The 20,387-nt window shown below is 61.7% G+C and overlaps 2 protein-coding genes across 7 annotated transcripts; both read left to right on the plus strand.

Moving 5' to 3' along the window:
* The first annotated feature begins 84 nt into the window (after positions 1 to 84).
* Positions 85 to 6,234, plus strand: LOC121347401 (aminoacylase-1-like). 6 transcript variants are annotated; one of them, XM_041426048.1, is made up of 15 exons: positions 85 to 157; positions 1,686 to 1,830; positions 2,427 to 2,491; positions 3,046 to 3,150; positions 3,258 to 3,352; positions 3,537 to 3,613; positions 3,855 to 3,944; positions 4,157 to 4,213; positions 4,323 to 4,396; positions 4,494 to 4,543; positions 4,731 to 4,875; positions 4,956 to 5,024; positions 5,115 to 5,194; positions 5,461 to 5,521; positions 5,661 to 6,234. In XM_041426048.1, the coding sequence occupies exons 2-15, from the start codon at positions 1,722 to 1,724 to the stop codon at positions 5,823 to 5,825; spliced, it is 1,242 nt and encodes a 413-aa protein (XP_041281982.1). In that variant the 5' UTR covers positions 85 to 157; positions 1,686 to 1,721; the 3' UTR covers positions 5,826 to 6,234. The 6 variants fall into 6 exon arrangements, with proteins under 6 accessions (XP_041281982.1, XP_041281984.1, XP_041281981.1 ...); XM_041426050.1 differs by having other exon boundaries at positions 112 to 157; positions 1,698 to 1,830; XM_041426047.1 differs by having other exon boundaries at positions 125 to 263.
* Positions 6,235 to 7,635: 1,401 nt separating this feature from the next.
* On the plus strand, positions 7,636 to 19,560 carry SEMA3G (semaphorin 3G). Its single transcript, XM_041425878.1, has 16 exons — positions 7,636 to 7,760; positions 11,086 to 11,246; positions 12,275 to 12,337; positions 13,948 to 14,067; positions 14,676 to 14,766; positions 14,852 to 14,968; positions 15,219 to 15,361; positions 15,440 to 15,554; positions 15,634 to 15,703; positions 15,874 to 16,018; positions 16,278 to 16,509; positions 16,622 to 16,713; positions 16,969 to 17,010; positions 17,181 to 17,406; positions 17,692 to 17,831; positions 17,922 to 19,560. Exons 1-16 carry the CDS (start codon positions 7,673 to 7,675, stop codon positions 18,384 to 18,386), a joined length of 2,310 nt encoding a protein of 769 aa, XP_041281812.1. The 5' UTR covers positions 7,636 to 7,672; the 3' UTR covers positions 18,387 to 19,560.
* Positions 19,561 to 20,387: the final 827 nt, after the last annotated feature.

Here is a 20,387-nt window from a genome sequence, read left to right on the forward strand (position 1 = left end):
TGCAGCCTGTGTGGGGCCAGGAGGGTGCCGTGTGCCCCTCGCTTGCGCCCCGCTCCTCCCCGGCCCGCCCCGGCCCGCCCCGGCCCGCCTCCTGCCCGCTGCTGCCGGGGCGGAGCGGGCGGAGCGGGGCCGGGCGGGAAGCGGCGGCGGCGCTGAGGTAGGGCCGGGGCGGCGGGGGGCCGAGCAGCGGGGCCGGGCAGCAGCGCCCGGCGGCCCGCGGGTGGGTGCCCCGGTGCCTTCGCCCCCCTTTAACCTGGTCCGAGGTACCCTGCACCCCTGCCCTTGCACCCCTCCTCTACTGTCCTGCGCTCCCTTACCGCACTGTTCTGCACCCCTAGCCATGGTATCTTGCACCCTCTGCACCCCCAACCGCACTATCCAGCACCCTCTGCCCTTCTGCCCATGCTACGCCTGCACCCCAGGAACGCAGCTGCTGCAGCCCTAACCATGGTGTCCTGCCTGCCCTCTGCTGCACCCCGTACCCCCCTGGCCACGGTACCCCTGCAGCTCCACAGTGCCCCCTGCGCTGCCCTCGACCCTATCCATGGTGTGCCTGCACCCCAGCCATGGTACCCCTGTACCCCACTGTGCCCCCTGCCTGCACCCCTGTACCGCACTGTGCACCCCTAACCACCGTACCCCTGCCCCCCTAACCGCAGTCCCACTGCACCCCTCATAGCCTCTCTGCACCCCCTGCTCCCATACCCCCATTCACCCCTCCTGCTGAACCCCCATGTGCTCCTAAGCACCCCACATCCTCCTGCTCCTCCAGCCACCCAGCGCACCCCACTGTGCCCCCTGCCTGCACCCCAGCCATGGTACCCCTGCACCCCACTGTGCCCCCTGCCTGCACCCCAGCCATGGTACCCCTGCACCCCACTGTGCCCCCTGCCTGCACCCCTGTACCGCACTGTGCACCCCTAACCACCGTACCCCTGCCCCCCTAACCGCAGTCCCACTGCACCCCTCATAGCCTCTCTGCACCCCCTGCTCCCATACCCCCATTCACCCCTCCTGCTGAACCCCCATGTGCTCCTAAGCACCCCACATCCTCCTGCTCCTCCAGCCACCCAGCTTCCCTCAACAGCAGCCTGTCACCCTAATGTGGTCCCCCAGTACCTCTATTCTCTGTTAACACTCAATCCCCCTTCACCAATCCCATTTCCCTGTACCCCCAGAGCCTTTCCTTGCAGCTCTCCTGCACCCCCTAGCCAGGCAGTAGCCCCCTTTCCCCACCTGCACCCCCTTCACCAGCTTCCTGCCTTCTCTGCCTGCATCGCCCAGCATTCCCACAAACCTCTAACCCCTGGATAATCCCAACTACCATGTTTTCCTACCCAACATATCCTTCTTCCCCTTTACCCTTCTTCATACTCCCCCACCTAGCTGCCCCCCTTTCCTCCCAGCTAGCCCTTCCCTGGATTTCACCCCTTGCCTGGGCACCATAGCCTGTCCTGGCACTGTGTTTGGGGCAGGAACATGTGTTTTGGGGGAAGAATGACAGGACAGTGTGGGGGGCACACCCCATCCTGCCCTGTGCCCAAGTGGGGGGGATTTCTGCCATGGTGGCAGTGTCCCAGGAGTCGCATGGGGGAGACCTTTGCCCCATCTCCCTTTGGTTTCTGTGACGACCAAGCATGCAGGCGGACTTTGGAGGGGCTGGTGGGTCATTAACCATCTTGCAGCTCTTTCCCCAGAGCTTTGCAGCCCTGGTCCCAGATATGGCACCTGGGAAGCCTGGGAAGAGCACGGGGGCCTCAGAGAACCCCTCAGTTACGCTTTTCCGGGAGTACCTGAGGATTGACACTGTCCACCCTAAACCTGACTATGGTGAGGATGGGGGAAAGGACGGGGAGCCATGTGGGGACTGGGTAGTGCAGCTCTGATCTTTGGACCCAGGTGCCCAAGTCCTGTTCTGGGGCTGTTTTGATCGTGGTGTTAAGGAGCGAACTCCTTTGTGCCTTATCTCTGCTGGTGCCTTTGGCTGGGGCAGGGACATCTCAAGTGCCCTCAGAGCTACTGTTTGCTTCTTCTAGCCCAGTGCCCCTTGCTCCCCTTTCCGTGCAGCCTTGGGATGGGTGATCTCCTTCTCCTTCATTAGATCTCCTAATGTTAACATTTATGTCTTCCCACTAAAGTGCATTTTATTGGTGAGGAGCTCCCTAAACTTCACTGGAGAAACATTCCCCCTGAACTCACCCCCTTCCATTTTTATTCTTTTATATTTCCCAAGTCCTCACCCCAAAGGGATGGTGATGAGCTGCTCCTGTCCCTGTTCATGGCCACTTCTTGTGTCCAGGACCTGCAGCACCTGTCCTTTTTTGTTACCTCTTTCCTTAGTCTGGGAACCCCACAGAGCCTTGGGGTCCCTGAGGGTTTGCAATGAGAGACCCCAGTGTAACCATGGGCATCCCACTCTTCCCCAGATGCGGCTGTCCAGTTTCTGGAACGTGTTGGCACCGAGCTGGGCTTGGCCTGCCAAAAAGTGGAGGTGAGCAAGCCAAGAAGCAGCCTCCAGTCTGTCCACCCACCCATCCATCCATCTATCCACCTGTTCTTGGGTCCTTAGTGACCAAGATGTTCCTCTGCCTGCAGCCAGAGCTAGACAGGAGTGAATCTCCTGTGCCTGTAATCCTGTGCTGACCTGAGCCCTTCCTTAAGCCAGTATTCTGGCTGCTCCCTGCTGACCTTTGCAGCTGCCTGTGCTATGATTAGCAGGGAACCTGGCAGCGTCACACTGGCTGGGGCCATCCTTCCTGCTGGGCACTGCCTGTCCTGGGAGACTCCTGGGCACCAGGGCAAGATGTTGGGTTTGTCTTCCCTCCTCTGAATTTTCAGCCAGGTTTGGCACCTGCAGCCAGGCTCTGTCTGGCTGTGGGGGTTCAGGCAGGCCTGCTCCTGCTGCCTGCCCTCTCCCAGTGGAGAAAGGGATAGCAGGTGGCAACAGAAACTTTTCCCAAGCTGATGGGTTTTGGCTCCAGCTTGCTGGTCCAAGCCTTTCTGTCTCTGTCCTGGACTCTGGTGACATCCTGCCTTGTCCCACAGGTGTGCCAGGGCCGTGTGGTGCTGATCCTGACCTGGCAGGGCACGAACCCCCGCCTGCGCTCCATCCTTCTCAACTCCCACACTGATGTTGTGCCTGTCTTTGAGGTGCTGGAACAGAGCGAGGGGCGGGAAGGGCATGGAGAGGAGGACAGGGTGGAGGGGAGCTGGTGCCTTCTGTGCCCTTCTGCCATTGTGGGTGCTCTTTCCTGCAGGAGCACTGGACCTACCCACCCTTCGAGGCCGTTAAAGACTCGCAAGGCAACATCTACGCCCGGGGTGCCCAGGATATGAAGTGCGTCTCCATCCAGTGAGTGGAGGGCTCTGCACCTGCTGGGTGAGCACGGTGCTGGTGGTGTCTCTGAGTGATGCAGGACAGGATGCCACTATTCCCAGGGTCTCTGGAGCCAGGGGTGCCACCTCTGCCCTGAGGTGGCTCAGAGCACACAAGTCCCTCTCCTCCACAATGACCGTACACTGCCTTCCCGTGCCAGGTACCTTGAGGCCATCCGGAGGCTGAAGACAGAAGGGAAGTCTTTTGCCCGCACCATCCACCTCACCTTTGTGCCTGGTGAGTCCCCAGGCTGTCCCCTCTCAGGAGGTACAGAAGGCAGCTGGGTAGTGCTGTGGAGTCTCCCATGGCAGCCAGGCACACCCCAGCCAGGTTCCCCAGATTTTGACCTCCCCTAGCTCAAGGGTGGAGAGGACATCAGGTGTGCTGATGGCATCCAGGCTGGCATGGAAGGAGGACTAGGGGTGGTGGGCTGGGGGATGCCCCAGTTCCTTCCTCCATGCAATGCTCTCACCCACAGATGAGGAGGTGGGCGGACACAAGGGCATGGAGATGTTTGTGCAGCGCCCTGAGTTTAAAGCACTCAACGTGGGCTTTGCCATGGATGAGGGTGAGTATTGGTAGGGCTGGCACTGGGACGTGTCTCTCTTGGCATCACTCCCCAGGCACCAGCACCCCACATGCTTCCAGGGACCCCCTTGGGGGATCCTTCCCCTGGGCAGTGGGGAGTGCCAGTCTGGAGGAAAATGCTGCTAGGACAGAGCAGAGGGGCACATCATGGTATCTCCATGTCCCCTGACACCCTGTCTGTGCCCACCACAGGCCTGGCCAGCCCATCTGACACCTTCAGTGTCTTCTATGGTGAGAGGAGCCCATGGTGTGAGTATCTGTGTGTCCACTGCCCTGTTCTTGGCTCTCCTGGGTGCTGGGGCACTGATGCTGTGCCAGGCTTTCTGCTCAACCCTTCCCTCTACACCTACTGCTGCAGGGATAAAGGTGAAGTGCGTGGGTAGCCCCGGGCATGGGTCCCGCTTCATCAGCAACACGGCGGCTGAGAAGATGGTAAGAGAGGGGTACCCCTGTGCACCCCCATGCCTGCCCTGGGCTCCAGGCCCCTGCCCACAGGGCTGGTGCTCACCCACTGCCCTTCCCTCCTCAGCACAAAGTCATCAACTCCTTCCTGGCCTTCAGGGAGAGCGAGAAGCAGAGGTAGGAGATGGGCAGCAGGATGGCAGTGGCTTAGTTCAGTCCATGAAGGGAACCTTTGGGATCCCAAGCCCAGCTGTGATCTGGTGCTGCTGCCCTGTGCCTCAGTTTCCCCACTTTGGGTGATGACAGGGTAGGGAAGCACTTCTCCCCAGGTGGCAGATAGTGAGTGTCCCTTGCATTCCCCAAGGCTCAAGTCCGACTCCAGCCTGACTCTAGGGGATGTCACCTCTCTCAACATGACCATGCTGGAGGGGGGTGTCTCCTTCAACGTGGTGCCCTCCGAGATGGCTGCCAGCTTTGACATCCGCATCCCACCCACTGTGGACCTGAAGGTGGGCACCATGCCAGCCCCACCCAGGAGAGGACTGGGATGAGGGTACCCTGCTCACACCCCTCTCTGGTCTCTGCCCAGGCCTTTGAGAAACAGGTGGCCACGTGGTGCCGTGATGCTGGGGAAGGTGTCACCTGTGAGTTCCACCAGGTGAGTGATCTCAGCCACCTGGCCTCCCCTGTCCCTCCCCTGTCAAATGCCACCCCCTCACCCCTTCATCTGCCCTCTCCCTCTTGTCAGAAATGCATGGACCAACACATCACCTCCACTGAGGAGTCGGACCCATGGTGGAAGGCCTTCAGTGGGGTCTGTAGGGACATGTAAGTAGTGTCCCTAGGAAGGGCAGGACCCTGGCAGGGACATCCTCTGGTGGAAGGCAGGTGGTCCCTGGGGGTCTCTGAGGTCATGTCAGGGGCTGGGATGGGTATTTGCCAAAGCATCTCCCTGTTGCCCCCCAAAAGGGATGGGATTGAGTGTCCTGCAGGCTAGAAATGTCCTGGCACAGTCTCTTTGCCCATGGGGTATGAGCAGGACAGGGGACTTGGCTGGCTGTGTGTCCATGCTGACACAGGGTCTCTCTTGACAGGAAGCTGCAGCTCAAGCTCGAGATCTTCCCGGCTGCCACTGACAGCCGCTACATCCGAGCGGTGAGTGTGACGCCAGCCTGCCACAGGTCCCTCACCTGCGGTGAGACCTGCAGCCCCAAGAAGGAGCTGTGTCCAGGTGAAAGGGGGCATGTGGTGCCCGTGCCAGCTGTGACCTCAGTCTGTGTCTTCCCATCTCCAGGCAGGACACCCTGCTATTGGCTTTTCACCCATGAACCGCACCCCGGTGCTGCTCCACGACCACAACGAGTTCCTGAACGAGCAAGTCTTCCTGCGGGGCATCGAGATCTACGCCCGCCTCCTGACTGCCCTGGCCTCAGTGCCCCCGCTGCCCGCCGAGGGCTGAGTGCCTGGCGAGGGGCAGGGAGTGCCAAGCAGAGAGACCCAAGGCTTTAAAAGGAGGGGCAGGGGCTGGGCACAGCAAATACCTGCTACGGTGCTGGGGATGTAGATGGCATCATGCCTTGTTGGCTATGTTCAGGGATGGCCTGATGGTGACACCTATGGGGTTGTGTCCCCCTTGTGTCAGGTGCCAGTAGAGCCTCAGGCCCAGGTGCCTCTAGTGTTTCCTGGTGTTGCCGGTGCCTCCCCCTCTCCCTGTGCCATCTCTGGCTGCACTGGCTGGGTGGTGAGGGGCTGGCCAGTGCCCCACTCTGCCTCCCCATGCCTTGTCCTGCCTCCCTGCCCACTTGCTGGGGGAGCTGGGGCCAGTGCTGCCCACTCTCCCTATCAATAAATCTCCTTGGTAAGCACAGCCTGGAGCGGGTGAGTCTGTCTGTCTGTCCATGCTGGTGCTACCCACGGGGTCTCACCCAGGCACTGTGGATTTCCTGGTGCAGTGCAGTTGGCTGGGGTACTTCTGCCCCAGGCTCATTGCCTGCATGACAGCAGTGCAGGCAGGATCCTGCCCGGGCAGGCTGAGGGCCTCTGCTCCCGATCAGCCTCGGGGGACGGGCGCTGGGTTCATCCTGCTCCCCCCTCCAGAGCTTCTGCCGCTTCCGCAGAGCCTCTGCTGAGGGCAGGCGGCGCGCGGGTCTGGGCAGGCGCCTCTGCTCACCTGCCAGAGCTGCCATCGCTGCGCCTCCTCCTCGCCTGTTCCCAGCCCTGGGTGGCTCCCAGCGCCCCGGGCTGTGGGATCTGTCCCAACCGTGCGGCTTCTTGAGGAAACCAAGGGCCCGCTGAGCCAATTGGGGTGGTTTTACACTGCTCAGGAGACTTCCAGAGAGGCTCCATTACAAAAGGATGGGGGTGAGCCAGGGCTCCCCAGCCTCCTGACCTCTGTTTTAATTAAGAAAGCTGCTGGAACCCTTGGGGGGCTGGGGATAATGAGGGTACCCCGTGCTGGGCTGGGGGAAGAGGTGAGGCTGGTGGTGATGAAGCACTGAGGGAGAAGCCACCTCTGCTCCTTCCCCTCCATCCTGTGCAGGGGGAAGTCCAACATTTTTGGGTGCGGGACACTCTTGCTGTGTGATAGGCTCCCAGGGGAAGCCGGTGTGGATTCTCTGAGGTCTCATACAACCACATCCCGTGACCCAGCAGCCCTGGGGAGGATGGCACGGGAGTGGCGTGGGTACCGTGGGGTCCTTGCTGGCCAGGATCCTTGCCCAGGGTATTGGCACCCTTGCAGGCAGACAGCGGTGCCTCCCCTGCCCTGTTGGTGTGCCAGGGCTACCTGTGGCACCCTGTGCCCCCTCCGACCCTACTCAGTCCCCTTCCCCAGCTGGCCTGCTGTCCCCAGCTGGCCTGCTGTCCCCAGCTGGCCTGGCACTGAGATGGGACCTGACAGCTGTGTGCTAGCCGATGCTTGGAGATCACACCGCGCTGAGCATCCTTCCCGGGGGCGGGTCTCTATGCCCTCTCCTACTCCTCCAGCCAGGTCCCCCTCTGGCTGGGGGACCAGAGCTTCCCTGCCTCGCTCCCCATCCTCAGGGATGAGCCAGAGGTGCTGGCAGGGTCACTGCCGGGAAAGGGGACTGCAGTAAGGTCTAAAGCGTTGCTGGCAGGGGGCACTTCGGGGTGTGCGGAGTTCCCAGGGTCGCCCCGGGAGATGGGGCCATCCCCCCGCGCATCCCCGCCGCCCAGGGCCGGGGTTTGGCGGGGCCGGGCCGGGGCGGGCCGGGGCGGGCCGGGGGCGGTCGGATGCCGGCCCCATAAAAGCTCGGTGCCACCGAGGCCCGAGGGCGCGGCGGCGGGATGCGGGCAGCGGTGGCGGTGTCGCTGTCGCTGTGCTGGCTCTGGGCGGCGGGGCACAGCCTGCCCCGGCTCCGCCTGTCCTACCGCGGTGAGCCGGGCCGGGGGCACCTGCTGCGGGCGCGGGACCGGGGCTGTCACGGAGGGGTGTCCGCAGGGTGGGACCTGGGGAGCCTCGCTGCGGGCGCTGCACCCAAGTGCGGGGTTTGGTGCGGGGTTTGGTGCGGGGTTTGGTGCGGGTGGTGGGCGAGGTGTGCTGGGGCTCGGGCCGGGGTTTCGCGGGTGGCTGCCCGGCACCCTCCGCTCCCCACGCGGGACGGAGAGCCCCCGAGGAGGAGGAGGAGGAGGAGAGGAGCCGGGTGCCGGGGACAGGGGATGTGCCGCCGGGCTCCGCGCCAGCCCCTGCTTCCCATGGGGGATCGTCTCCCACGCGGCGTGCAGGGAAACTGAGGCACGGCGCTGTGCTGGCCCCGGCACGCCTTGGCTCGTGTGCCGGGTGGGTGCTGCGGTGCCTGGGGGGGTCCCCGGGCGGGGAGGGGGCTCAGCATCCTGCCCTCGGCTGGGTGGGGGTCCCCGGGCTGCACGCCCCGAGCCCGTCGCGCTGGGGTGCGGTGCGGCGGTGCCGGGGCCCCTCGGGGGTGCGGGGGCAGTGCTTGGTTTTAATTAAAACTTTCCTTGTGATCCTGCTCTGGCTCGCCGCATCCCCCGCTCTGCCAGCCTAATCCATGGGCTGCTCCAGCCAAACTTGACAGAGCCTGGGGCTCCCCAATCTCCTCCCGGCCTCAAAGCAATGAACCTGCTCTAAAAAACTCAACGTGAAATCAGTTGCATAATGTATATCTTCCCCCTTCCTTCCCAGGAGGGAGAAAGACCTGGGCAGCCCAGCACTTCCAGAGCCTCGGGAGCTGCAGTGCCAGGGGCAGTCTGCTCCTCTGCTGCCTGGGACAGGGGTTCCCGGGTTTGGCTGCATCCCCTGCTCTGTCCTGGGGCACAGCAGGTGACCCCAGGGGCTGCCTCTGTTGAACGGGAAACTGAGACACACAGTGCCCCCATCCCCTCATCCTGGGAGCCCGGGATGGCTCATGGCTCTGCCCCGGGATGTGACCCGGTGTCCTCAGGTCGGCCTTGGCAGCAGGGTGAGGAGATCTGGGGTCTCAGCAGGGGTGAATCGTGGGGCTCAGTGTCTGGCTCAGTGTCTGATCCACTCCAGCACAAAGTCCAGCTGTGCGGGGCCGTTTCCCAGGTGCAAGGAGCTGCCCGGGGCGGGGTGGAAGCTCCTCAGCCTCCCACGGGGAGTGAGCCACCTTTGGAAGCTTTTTTTTTTTTTTTTTTTCTTCTTTCCCTTAAGCTGATTATTCCGTTCGTCTTCCAAATTGGAAACAGCAACTGAAATTTCCCATGAAACAAATTCTGCCACCGCCTTCTCCCTGGGGGAAGAAAAAAAAAAAAGAAAATTTCAATTAAAGACATTAGAGTCTCTGAAATGAAAACCGTGGTGAGCTGAAGCTGTTTGTGCAGAGCTCCTCGACCCGGGCTCTGCGTGGCTGCTGGCTCTGGCTGTGAGGTGACTTTGTGGGGTGACAGGGACAGGCGTTGTACTGTGGGTGCAGCAGTGGCCGTGTACCCAGCTCTCCCCCACACTTCCAGCCACTCTTTTCCTTTTGTTTCGACTTCCAGCAGTGGCTCATGTGAGAGGGGAAGAGCATTTTGCTGTTGTGAGGACCAGAAGCATTGCCCTGTGCTCTTTGCTGTCCCTCCCGAGGGACCCCCACCCTGGGGTCAGGGTGTCCCAGGGATGGATAGGGCATGGCAAAGGGCTGTTCCCTGGGGAGCTGGAGAGGAAGGCGCCCCCGAGGCGCAGGAGGAATTCTCCAGGTCTGGGGGAGAAGGGGAAGCCTTGCCTGAAACAATAAAAGGAGCCTGCCGACTTTGCCAGTGTTTAGAGCAGGGAAAATATGCAAGAATAGAATGAGACGACAGCGTTTTCCTGGGCTGGACCCGGCGGTGTGGGAGGACCTGGTGCTGGGAGGACACAGGGAGGAGGGTGCCAGACTGGGTGGAGGGACCACCACTGCCTGGAGCCAGCTCTGCCTGTAAGCACAGGGGTCTTCCCAATGAGGATGGAGCCGCTGGGGCTGCACCCCTGTGCCACTGGCATCACCAGCTGGGGCACTGGGACTGCCCTTGAGCAGGGATAGCGTGTGTGGTGGGGGGAAGGTGTCTGTTGTCCCCTGCTGGGGATGGACCTTGCCTCCCTTGCAGGGCCTAGAAGTGGCATTTCCCACCAGAATGGGGCATTATGTCACTGGCCACCTCCTTGCTGGAAGTGACAAATGTCCCCCCAGCAACAGCAGGACTTGGTAGCCCAGTGTCCTGCATTGTGATGGCTGGATTTGTCCCAGCACCACCTCCCCTCTTCTGGGGACATGTGTGGGAGATGGTCAGGCTGGCTTTTTCCCTGGGGTCAGCAGCAGTGGCTGGCAGTCTTCCGGGCTGGAGGGTGTTTAGGGACAGAGCTGTGCTCATCAATGGTGCTTTGTCCTCCTCCTTCTCTGTCTGGCAGGCACAGTGGCCTGGCCTGGGGTCGGGATGGGTTCTCAGAGCCCTGTGAAGCTGAGCCATTCCCTCTGGCCCTTTCCTTCTGGCAGCTGTGGCAGCTCTGTGGGCACCACTGTGCTGGCTTGATGACCCTGAAAGTAATTTCCCACTGGAAACCAGTGGAGCCACTGCCCCTGTGTCATCGTCACTCTGAGGGTCCCCTTGGCACTGCACGACATTCAGGCTTGGACTTGCTCTGGGGGCTTTGGCTGTCAGACCCTGTTTTTTGGGATGTGATGTCCATCCCAGGGATGCAGCCTGTCCATCCCTGGGATACCCCCGTGCAGGTGCCTCTCCCCAGGTGCCTTGTCTGTGCCATGGAGGAAGCCACCCTGTCAGTGAGTTCTGGTGGCAGCAGTGGGCTCCGTGTGGCAGTTTCCCCATGGCACTGGCTGGGTGCCTGCTATTGTGTCCTTGGCTGGCACCAGCAGGGACAGGACCTGCTTTGCACCCACCCTGTGTCCAGCCTCACACATCCCAGCTGTGCTGGTGGCACAGCCCAGCTTGCTGTGGCACAGGCACAGGAGGAGTCTGGGGTGGTTCAGCCAAACCTTGTGGGGGTGGCAACCTTTCCTGGGACCCTGCTGCTAACTGTTGGCTCTGCAGGTTTGTCCTTGGCTGGCAGGAGAACAGCACCCCAGGCAGGCTGAGGCTGGATGTCCATGCCCTCAGGAAGGGATGGAGACATGCTGCAGTCTGGAGTGGCTGTGAGCAGCTCTGCTGACTCCAGGACAACTCGTGACACTCAGAAGCAGCAGCTCAGAGGAACCCTTGGGGCTGGGATGGCTTCTGCTGATGCTTTCATCTCTTCCTGGCAGAGCTTTTAGGCACCAACCGCTCCGTCCCCTTCTTTGGTCGCCGCGGCTTCCTGGGCTTCCGCTCCCTCTACCTGGACGAGTACCGCGACCGGCTCTTCATCGGGGGCAAGGATGTGCTCTACTCCCTGCTCCTGGACGGGGCCACTGCAGATGCCAAGGAGGTGAGCTGGGTGCTGCTGAGCATCCTGGGCTGTCTGTCCCCACCCTTGCCCCCTGTGGACCTGTTGGTGTCCAGCTGAGCCGGGCAAAGTCACTCTGCAACAAGACCTGCCCTGGGGATGGCCTCATCTCAAGTGCCTCAAAATTATTCTGTAAACTTGTAGTGCCTGGCAAGGGCAGGCTGCCTGTGGTGGCTGGAGGGAAATTAGCTGGCAATTAGTCATAATCATCAGCCTAGGAGACTGGTGGTGCAGCTCACCAGTGATTCCTGGGCACTGAGCATTATTTTGGACTCCACTCTTCTAAAAAACTGCCATTGGGAGATCGAGTGATGCCCATCCCCATCTGGGCATCCCCTTCACAGGCCAAATATTCAGCTGAAAGCCTGCAGAGACAAGGAGCTAAAGGGATCCATCACTGCAAGAAGTTGTGCCAGGGTTCACCTGGCAAAGCCCCCAAATCTCTCCTGGTTCCTTGGTGGGAGAGGTGATGGACCAGAATGATGCTGCTGGGTGGTGGCTCCCCTCCTCTTTCACCCTCTGCACTTTGACTTTTTGTTTTTCAAACACGGCTCTGGGCTGTTTCTAGCTGAAGAAAGAGGAGGAGGAAATGAAGTGCCCCTCAGCGAGCTGGGTCACTGCGGTGGGGTCAAGGGCTTGTGTACCCAAGCTGCCCTCAGTCCAAGAGCTGCTGAAGGCAGTGGGGGACATGGACTCCATCACTCCTGCTGTCCCCTGGGCACCCTTTCCCCAGGCCACCCACAAGCCCACCCCCTTCCAGACCAGCTCCAGCCATTCCCAGCATGACCACCCAAATCCAGCCCAGCTGGGGGCTGTGACTGCCAGGATGCATCTCCCCTGGAGGAAGGGTCCTGCTTGGGGGTGTGGGGTGGGAGTCCTGGGCTGGGTGGGCTCCAGGGAGCTGTGGTCCCTCTCTCTGTCTGCTTGCCATTGGCAGCCTGGGGATGTGGGTTTGCATGGCTGGGCCTGCTGTCCCCCCTCCCTGCTCCAACAGACCCTTTGTGTTCCAGATTTATTGGCCGCCCCGCCCTGGGCAGACAGAGGAGTGTTTTCAGAAGGGGAAGGACCCAGGGGTGAGTCTCTCTCCATGTGTGCTCTGCTGTGAGCTGGGGGTGCCAGATGGGTTCCCTTGTGCCAGATGGCTCCCCCGATGTTGGGGCCATGTCACCTGCCAGGGATGGCCCTGGGGGCCAGTTAATCCTGGTTCAAGAGGGAAACTGAGGCAGGGAGTCTGTGGCCAGTCCTGGCCATGCAAGAGGCTTGCTCCAGCCTCTGGAAATCCTGTCTCAGTTGCTGCTCAGCCCTGTGGCCACAGTGGCCAGTGTGTCCCAATGTGACTGCAGGAGCAGGCAGGGATATCTGGGCTCTGGGATGGACCCAAACCCCCATGCTGTGTTCCAGACCCCAGCAACTGTTCAGTCCTGTGGCCACAGAGTGGTGGCCAGTGTGTCCCAATGTGGCTGCAGGAGCAGGCAGGGATAGCTGGACTCTGGGATGGACCCAAACCCCCATGCTGTGTTCCAGACCCCAGCAACACTGCCTGGCCCATCCTGGCTGTCCCAGATGGTGGGAAATCTGTAACTGGCTCAGGTTTGGTGACCTTGTTCCCTAAACCTTACCCCTCTTTGCATCCCCCTGCCCCACTATGAAACAGGACTGTGGCGGGGAGAAAGTCCCCAAGGCTCCCCTGGCCCAGACAAATTGCTCCCAGGAGTCCCTGTTCTGCTCTCTGTGTTTATTTTACCAGCTCTCACCGACAGATCCAAGCCAGGGCAGGCTCAACTTTTTATTTTTCTTGAACGTATATTTTTTTTTCACTTGCTATTTTAGAGCCTCTTTGCAAAGGGAAAATAAACAGCAGGAGGCTGGGAACCCCCGGGGCGGCTCGGCAGCGGTGTTCCCAGCAGATGAGGGGCCTCCATCCCGCTGTGCAGGGGACAATGGAGGGCAGGCAGGGCCGGGCTGGCCAGGGGGAGCTGCCAAGCTAATGGTGGAGAAGGATGGGAGCCCTTTTCCAATGGGAACTGCCAGGAGAAAATGCACAAAGTCAGAGGTGGCAGGTCTCCAGCCCTGGGAATGTCATTGCTGCCGTCCCTCAGAGAAGGGGACAATTCCAGACGGCAGCGACCAGGGCTGTTCTGGAGGCAGCCCAGGATGCCTGTGGGTCTCTGTCTCTGTCTCCACTGTTTCCTCCTTTTGTTTCATCCCTGGCGTAAGCAGACACATGACAGGGAAGGATGTCCCTGCATCTGGTCACGTCCTGGGCGCCAGGGCTTGGGGCAGGGTTTGCAGCTCGCAGGGCAGGTGACATTGCTCCCTGGCCAGCGTGGACTGTGCCACAGGGTGAGTGCACAGGTGCCTGTGGGCAGGAGATGCCCAGGTGGCAGCTGGATCCTATGTGACTCCCCTGGGACGCTCTTGGCAGCAGGAGGACCAGTAAAAAGCCCTGTTGTTTTGCAGTGGGCTGGGGCCCACCCAGATGAAGTCTATACAAGCCCTGTCAGTGGGCACAAGTGCCACCTCAGATCCCTGGCACCAGACTGGAGGCAGGGAGCCTGGGCAGAGCCCAGAGAGCCAGTGCTGGGGCTCACCCACTGTGGCAGGGCACCAGGCAGAGGCAGGGAGCTGGGGGTGCAAAGCACCAACAGCCAGTGACCCTTCCTCTCCCCTGCTGTCCCCCCAGACTGACTGTGCCAACTATGTCCGTGTGCTGCATCCCTACAACCGGACACACTTGCTGGCCTGCGGGACAGGCGCCTTCCACCCCATGTGCACCTTCATCTACGTGGGGCACCGTGGCGAGGTAGGGCAGCATTCCCGGCAGGACACCCCTGGAATGCAGGTCCCCATTGCCTGCCTCTCCCCTGAGGGGCCTTGGGGCTGCATGGAGACACTGGATGTGCAGTTTGCTCTAGCCTGAATACTGGTTGGAGGGGAGTGCCAGGGACCAGCTCCCTGTTGTCCCTTTGTCCTTCTGCTACGCCCTGTCCAGCTTTCCCATCTGTCTGGCCTGGGATCCCCTTTATAGACATGTCCCCAGGGGCTGGTGTCCTGCCAGGGGTTGAGGTGGGGGTGGCATTGTCTCCTCTCCAGCTCATTGCTCATAAATCAAGTTGGCTGGGGTGGAATGGCAGGACACCCCTCAGAGCCCTCCCCACAGCCTGGCCCTATCTGGGCAGCAGGAGCCCTGTCTGTACCATGATGACTCTGACCAGGCAAGCAACGGAGCTGGTGGGTCCCCTTCAGCTGCTGTGCACCCTCATGGGATCAGCCTTGCCTCAAAAAGCGTGGATCCTGCTTCCAGATGGTCCTTTGGGTGCGCTGAGTGAGGTGCAAGTTGGGCAGGGACCAGAGCTGGCCCCTGCATGGCCGGGCACAGCCCAGGGCTCACCTGCCTGCTCCCCTCCCCAGCACACCTTCAGCCTGGACGCTGCCAGCGTGGAGAGCGGCCGGGGCAGGTGCCCGCACGAGCCCAGCCGTGCTTTCGCCAGCACCGTCATCGGTGGGTTGTGTTCCTCAGGACCTGGGAGCCTCTGGGGTGTGTCCCAGGGATGGTCCCCGTGCCAGCCAGCTGGGTGTTTTTACAGGTGGGGAGCTGTACGCCGGCCTCATGGCAGATTTCCTGGGACACGATCCCGGTGTTTTCCGCAGCATGGGGACCCGCTCCGCCCTGCGCACAGAGGTGGACCAGCGCTTTCTCCAAGGTGACAGCCTCCCTCTGCCCCTCCATTTCCCCCAGCAGGGCTAATGCCAGGGACCACGAACCTTGTGGTGGCCAGAGCATCTGTGGCCATGGTGCAGCATCCCCCATGCCAGCTAAGAGCAGGGACAGGCACTTGGGCAGCAAGGTCTGGGGGTGGTCCTGGCTGGCATCCAGCCCCGGCATGGACTGGGGGTCTGGGCTGGTGGCTGTGCCCTCTCTTCCCACCTGACATGACCAGCTCTTGCTTGCAGACCCCAAATTTGTGGCAGCCCACTTGATCCCAGACAATGATGACCGGGACAATGACAAAGCCTATTTCTTCTTCACGGAGAAGGTGGGGGAGGCAGACAGCAAGGAGCACGCCATTGTCAGCCGTGTGGGGCGTGTCTGCGTGGTAAGATGCTGGTGGGGACCGTGGGGGACAGGGATGCACCAAGTCACAGCAGTGGCCTGATACTCCCTGTCCCTGCAGAATGATGCTGGTGGCCAGAGGGTGCTGGTCAACAAGTGGAGTACCTTCAACAAGGCCCGGCTGGTGTGCTCAGTGCCCGGCCCTGGTGGCATCGACACCTACTTTGATGAGCTGGGTAAGGTGTGCGTGGAGCTGTATCTCACTGGGGCTGGTCAGCTGGATTTCAGGAAAAAAACCCATTCTTTCATTTCCAGAGGATGTCTTCTTGCTGAGGACGAAGGATGGGAAGAGCCCGGAGATCTATGCCCTTTTCAGCACCGTCAGGTGGGTGGTCCAGCTCCTGCTCTGGGGACATCCAGAGCTGCCCATGACCTGCCCTGTCACTGTCACCAAGGGTTGCTGGCTGCTCCCCTGGTCTTTTGGGGATGTCAGTGCCCCCACTGCTAGCAGTGCCAAGCATGGCTCTGCTCAACCCAGTCTCCATCCCCTTGCAGCCACGTTTTCCGGGGCTCTGCTGTCTGTGTGTACCGCATGGCCGATATCCGTGAGGTGTTCAATGGGCCCTTTGCCCACCGAGACAGCCCCCATCACCAGTGGGGTGCCTACGAGGGCAGGGTGCCCTACCCGCGGCCAGGCGTGGTGAGTGACTCCCTGCAGCTCCAGGTCCCCTCCCCTCCTCCAGCTGCTCTTCTGGGGTGGTGATGGAGCCATCCCCATCTTCTCACCTGCTGGAGAGGTCAGCTGGTGCTTTGCCAAGGTCTGGCAAAGGGGTGGAAAAGATGGATGCCAAACTGGAAGGCAGAGAGGGACCCAAGACATCTCTGAGGGGCGATGGAGGGGGAAGGAGTGATGGGTGCTGGGGTGGCTGTGCTGAGCTGGTCCCCTCTTGTCCCTGCAGTGTCCCAGCAAGACCACCAACCAGCCTCGGCGGCAGTACGGCACCACCAAGGACTTCCCCGACGAGGTGCTGCACTTTGCCCGCGCCCACCCCCTCATGTACAGGCCCGTGCACCCCCGGCAGCACCGGCCCCTCCTCGTGAAGACCGATCTGCCCCACCGGCTGCGCCAGCTCGTCGTGGACAGGGTGGAGGCCGAGGACGGGCAGCACGACATCCTCTTCCTCGGCACAGGTGAGCAGCAGGAGCAGAGTGCAGGAAGGAGCCGCAGAGCTGGGGGTCCCAGTGGGCACCCCTGGGCTGTGAGATGCAGGGTGCTCACACCTCCATCCTGCTTGGCCCCCAGATGCTGGCTCGGTGCTGAAGGTGGTGGTCATGCAGAAGACGAGCCCAGCCATGACCGAAGAAGTCATCCTGGAGGAGCTGCAGGTTTTTAAGGTGACTGCCCCACTTGCAAGGGAGGGGGCAGTGGGGTGGGCTCAGGCTGGGGACACGTGGGGATGGAGGGCCAGGGCTGTCACTGCATTGTTGGTCATTGGAAGGTCAGGGTTGTGAGGGCAGAGGGTGGCTGGGGATATTTTTACCCTCCCAAAAACATTCCTGATGCTCTGCCAAGCCCTGGTGGCTCTGAATGAGCCTGGCTGTCTGTGGTGAGGATTATGCCAGCCTGATGTCCACTCCCCTCCCCTGCAGATGCCTGTGCCCATCACCCAGATGGAGATCTCTGTCAAGCGTGTGAGTACAGACACAGCTCGGCCATGGGGCTGGGGATCGGGCAGGTGTCCAGCTGTGGTCACCAGCCTCCTAAAGCCATGTGATGTGTGCCCTGGCGTGTCCTGGCTGGGCCCCAGGGTGCCAAGCCCACAGGGGTTGCCAACATCATCACCTTGGTGCTGTTCCCCCAGCAAACGCTCTACGTGGGCTCCAGCCTAGGGGTGGCCCAGGTACGGCTGCACCAGTGTGAGTCCTACGGCACTGCCTGTGCGGAGTGCTGCCTGGCCAGGGATCCCTACTGTGCCTGGGATGGCACTGCCTGCACCCACTACCAGCCCTCCGGCAAGCGCCGCCATCGCCGCCAGGACGCCCACCACGGCAACCCTGCACACCAGTGTCTGGACCAGAACCTGACCGGTGAGACACGGGGGGCCCCAGGGCTGAGGGGCTCCTGCAAGTGCCCCAAGATGGCCTGACATGCACAGCCCTAGCACACAGAGGGGCTTGTGGCCATTCCACGTGGGCACCCTCATCTGCCCATCTCATAGACCAGGGCATGCCCCAAGAGAAGGTGGGTGCTGCTGGGGCTGGCCACTGGGAGAGAAGGGGATGAAGCCACACAATGGCCAAGGGAGCTGGCACCTGGGCAGGTGGAAGCCTGGCTCTGCCCTCCCTGAGAGCCCGTGCCTGTCTTTGCCCTAGTGGACGATTTTGAGAGCGTTGAGGAGAAGGTGCTTTACGGGGCAGAGGACAACAGCACCTTCCTGGAGTGCGCGCCCCGCTCCCCGCAGGCCAGCGTGCAGTGGTTTGTGCAGAGGCCCCCGGACGAGCAGCGGGACGAGGTGAGGCTCCCCTGCACCTGCTCCCCTTGTGGGGACGTGGGAGGGACGTGGGCCAGACCTGCACCCTCCTGATCCCACGGTGGCCCCCAGGTGAAGACGGACGAGCGGATCCTGCAGACGGAGCACGGGCTGCTGTTCCGCAGGCTGCACCGGCGCGATGCCGGCATCTACTACTGCAAAACGCTGGAGCACGGCTTCACCCAGACCGTGGCCAAGACCGCCCTGCAGGTGATCCCCAGCGAGCAGCTGGCACACGCCTTCCCCCGGGGGCGAGGGGACGAGCTCCCGCACCTGCTCTGCCCCGAGCCCCGGCTGGTGCCACAGGCTCCCAAAACCTGGTTCAAGGACATCATGCACCTCGTCAGCTCCCAAAACCCGCGGCGGGTGGAGGAGTACTGCGCCCGCCTCTGGTGCAGCAGCCGTCCTCACCACCGCAAGGGCAAACTGGCCCAGGCCAAGCTGGTCCTGGCTGGTGTGGATGTGGCCAAGAAGGGACGGACGGCCAAAGCCCACAGCGAGAGGAACCGTGTGCCCCGGCAAGCACCGGCCGCTTAGGGAGGGAGGGTAACGGAGCGGGGCAAACGTGGGCAGGAACCAGCTCCCTGTGCTGCTGGTGGCCCCGGGAGCCTCTTGACCTGGTGGTGTCCTGCAGCTTGCAGTGCTGCCAGCCTGGTCCCCCTGCTGGAGTGGATGGGCAGGTCCCTGTCACCCTCAGTGGCTGCAGGGTCCCCTCACAGACAGGCAGTGAGGTAGGACATGTTGGCCTCCCTTGCTCTTGCAGGTGATGTAGCAAGCGGGGGCCGTAATCTCTGGGTGGGCTGGGGCACAGTGGCACAGTGCCACCCAGGCCATGCTGTCACCCAGATGCTGCCTGGATTCCTCTGTCAATGCTGGGGCCATGTGTGGTGCCGTGGGGAGTGGTTGATGGCTCCAGACTCTTTCCACACCAGCACAGAGCCTGGGGAAGATGATGCCTGCAAGTATGGGGGAAAGCCAGCATCACCCAAAAGGCCTCTGTGCGCAGGAGGAGCTCTGTCACCTGCTGTGCCTGGGGAGCTGGAGCTGTGCTGTGCCACCCAGGGTGTATCCTGGGGACAGGGCTCCTTCCTGCCTTCCCTTGGCGCTGGGACCCCTCAGCAGTGCCAGCTGTTCCTGAGTGCAGCTCCCCACCTCCCCTCTGTACACCCCACAGCTACAGTTTTAGGGCTGGACAGGGTTGGGGAGAAAACAAACGGCTGTGGGCAGGTTAGACCTGTTCCTGGGTAAACACTGGGAGAGGCAGTAACGCCAGCACTGTCACTGTGCCCAGCTGGAAGCAGGGACAGGCAGAAGGCAGCCCAGCAGAGTCTGGGGGGCCGCACCACACCTGGGGTAGCTTCTGCTGGCTGGTGGCCCGGCAGGGCTGGGTGGGACACGGCTGGTTTGGGTGGGCTCCTGCTGCTGGCGGAGCTAAACCAGCACCCAGGGCCTCCCCCAAACACAGGGGTTGGGGGTAGGTGCATGGAGGGCACCTCCAGGCTGCCAGCAAGGTGTTCCTTGCTTTCCTCAGCCGACATGAGCTCACTCACTCAGGCCGGGGTGATAAAGATCTGCCCCTTCCTGAGGCAGGGCAGCCCCACACAATGGTGTGAACCACGGCCCCGCCGGGACGGGCATTGTTCGGAGCTGGAGGAACGGGAAAGACAAATAATAATAATAATAATAATTAAAAGGCCCTAAATAGCTCACACAAAGCCAGGTTGTGATATCATCTCTGCTTCCCGGGTGTGTTTGTGCTGCAGCAGCAGCTCCCCAGGAGCAGAGTCCCTCGGCAGCACTGCCCCATCCCAGGGAGACGGGCTGGGGCTCCTGGCCCTCTTCTCCAGCTTCTCCTGCTCCCTGTCCCACCCCTCCTGCAACCTCCGTGTGCCTCCTGGGAGGGGAGAGCTGTGTGGGGCTGCAGGCCGGGACATTTTCTGCAGGGATGGGAGTGGTGCGGGGAGCGCTGATTTATGGGGCCAGATGGGAGCCAAGCACGTGGATTTGGATAATTGCAGGCCTGGGGGGCACAGGTGAACAACAGCCAACAAGCAGAGACAAGGAGGGGCCTGGGTGAAAAGCCAGAAATGAGACAGGAGTCTGATTCCCCCGGGCCTGGATTAAAGAGCTCTGCAGTGCCTGCCCTGACCCGTGCACCCTTCTGCCCCGAGTGATCCCTGTGCCCCAGAGCAGGGCCTGGGCTGCCATGGTGGGGGAGCTGCAAGAGCGGGCCTGAGGGCTCTGCTGCCTTTGGGACCTGCCCTGAGTGAACTGTGACAGGCTGGAGATGGCACCAGGGCCAGCGATGCTTCAAACTGAGCAGGAACAGACACCAGGAGTAAACAGTCCCCCCTTTTGGAGGTACTTTGTCCCTGCTCCCAGTAAATCTCTGGGGTGGCTGAGCCTGGTCCTCTTGGGTAGATTTACCACTAAGGCTGGAGCAGGAGAGATTTTGTCAGGGCTGCACACAGCATTCTGCAGGCTTCCAGCCTCGCCTCTGGTGATCACCAGGGAACTGAAGCAACCTGTGTGCCTAGA

Source organism: Onychostruthus taczanowskii, unplaced genomic scaffold (assembly GCF_017590055.1).
Source record: "Onychostruthus taczanowskii isolate IOZ18803 unplaced genomic scaffold, ASM1759005v1 scaffold9, whole genome shotgun sequence".
Lineage (NCBI taxonomy): Eukaryota > Metazoa > Chordata > Aves > Passeriformes > Passeridae > Onychostruthus > Onychostruthus taczanowskii.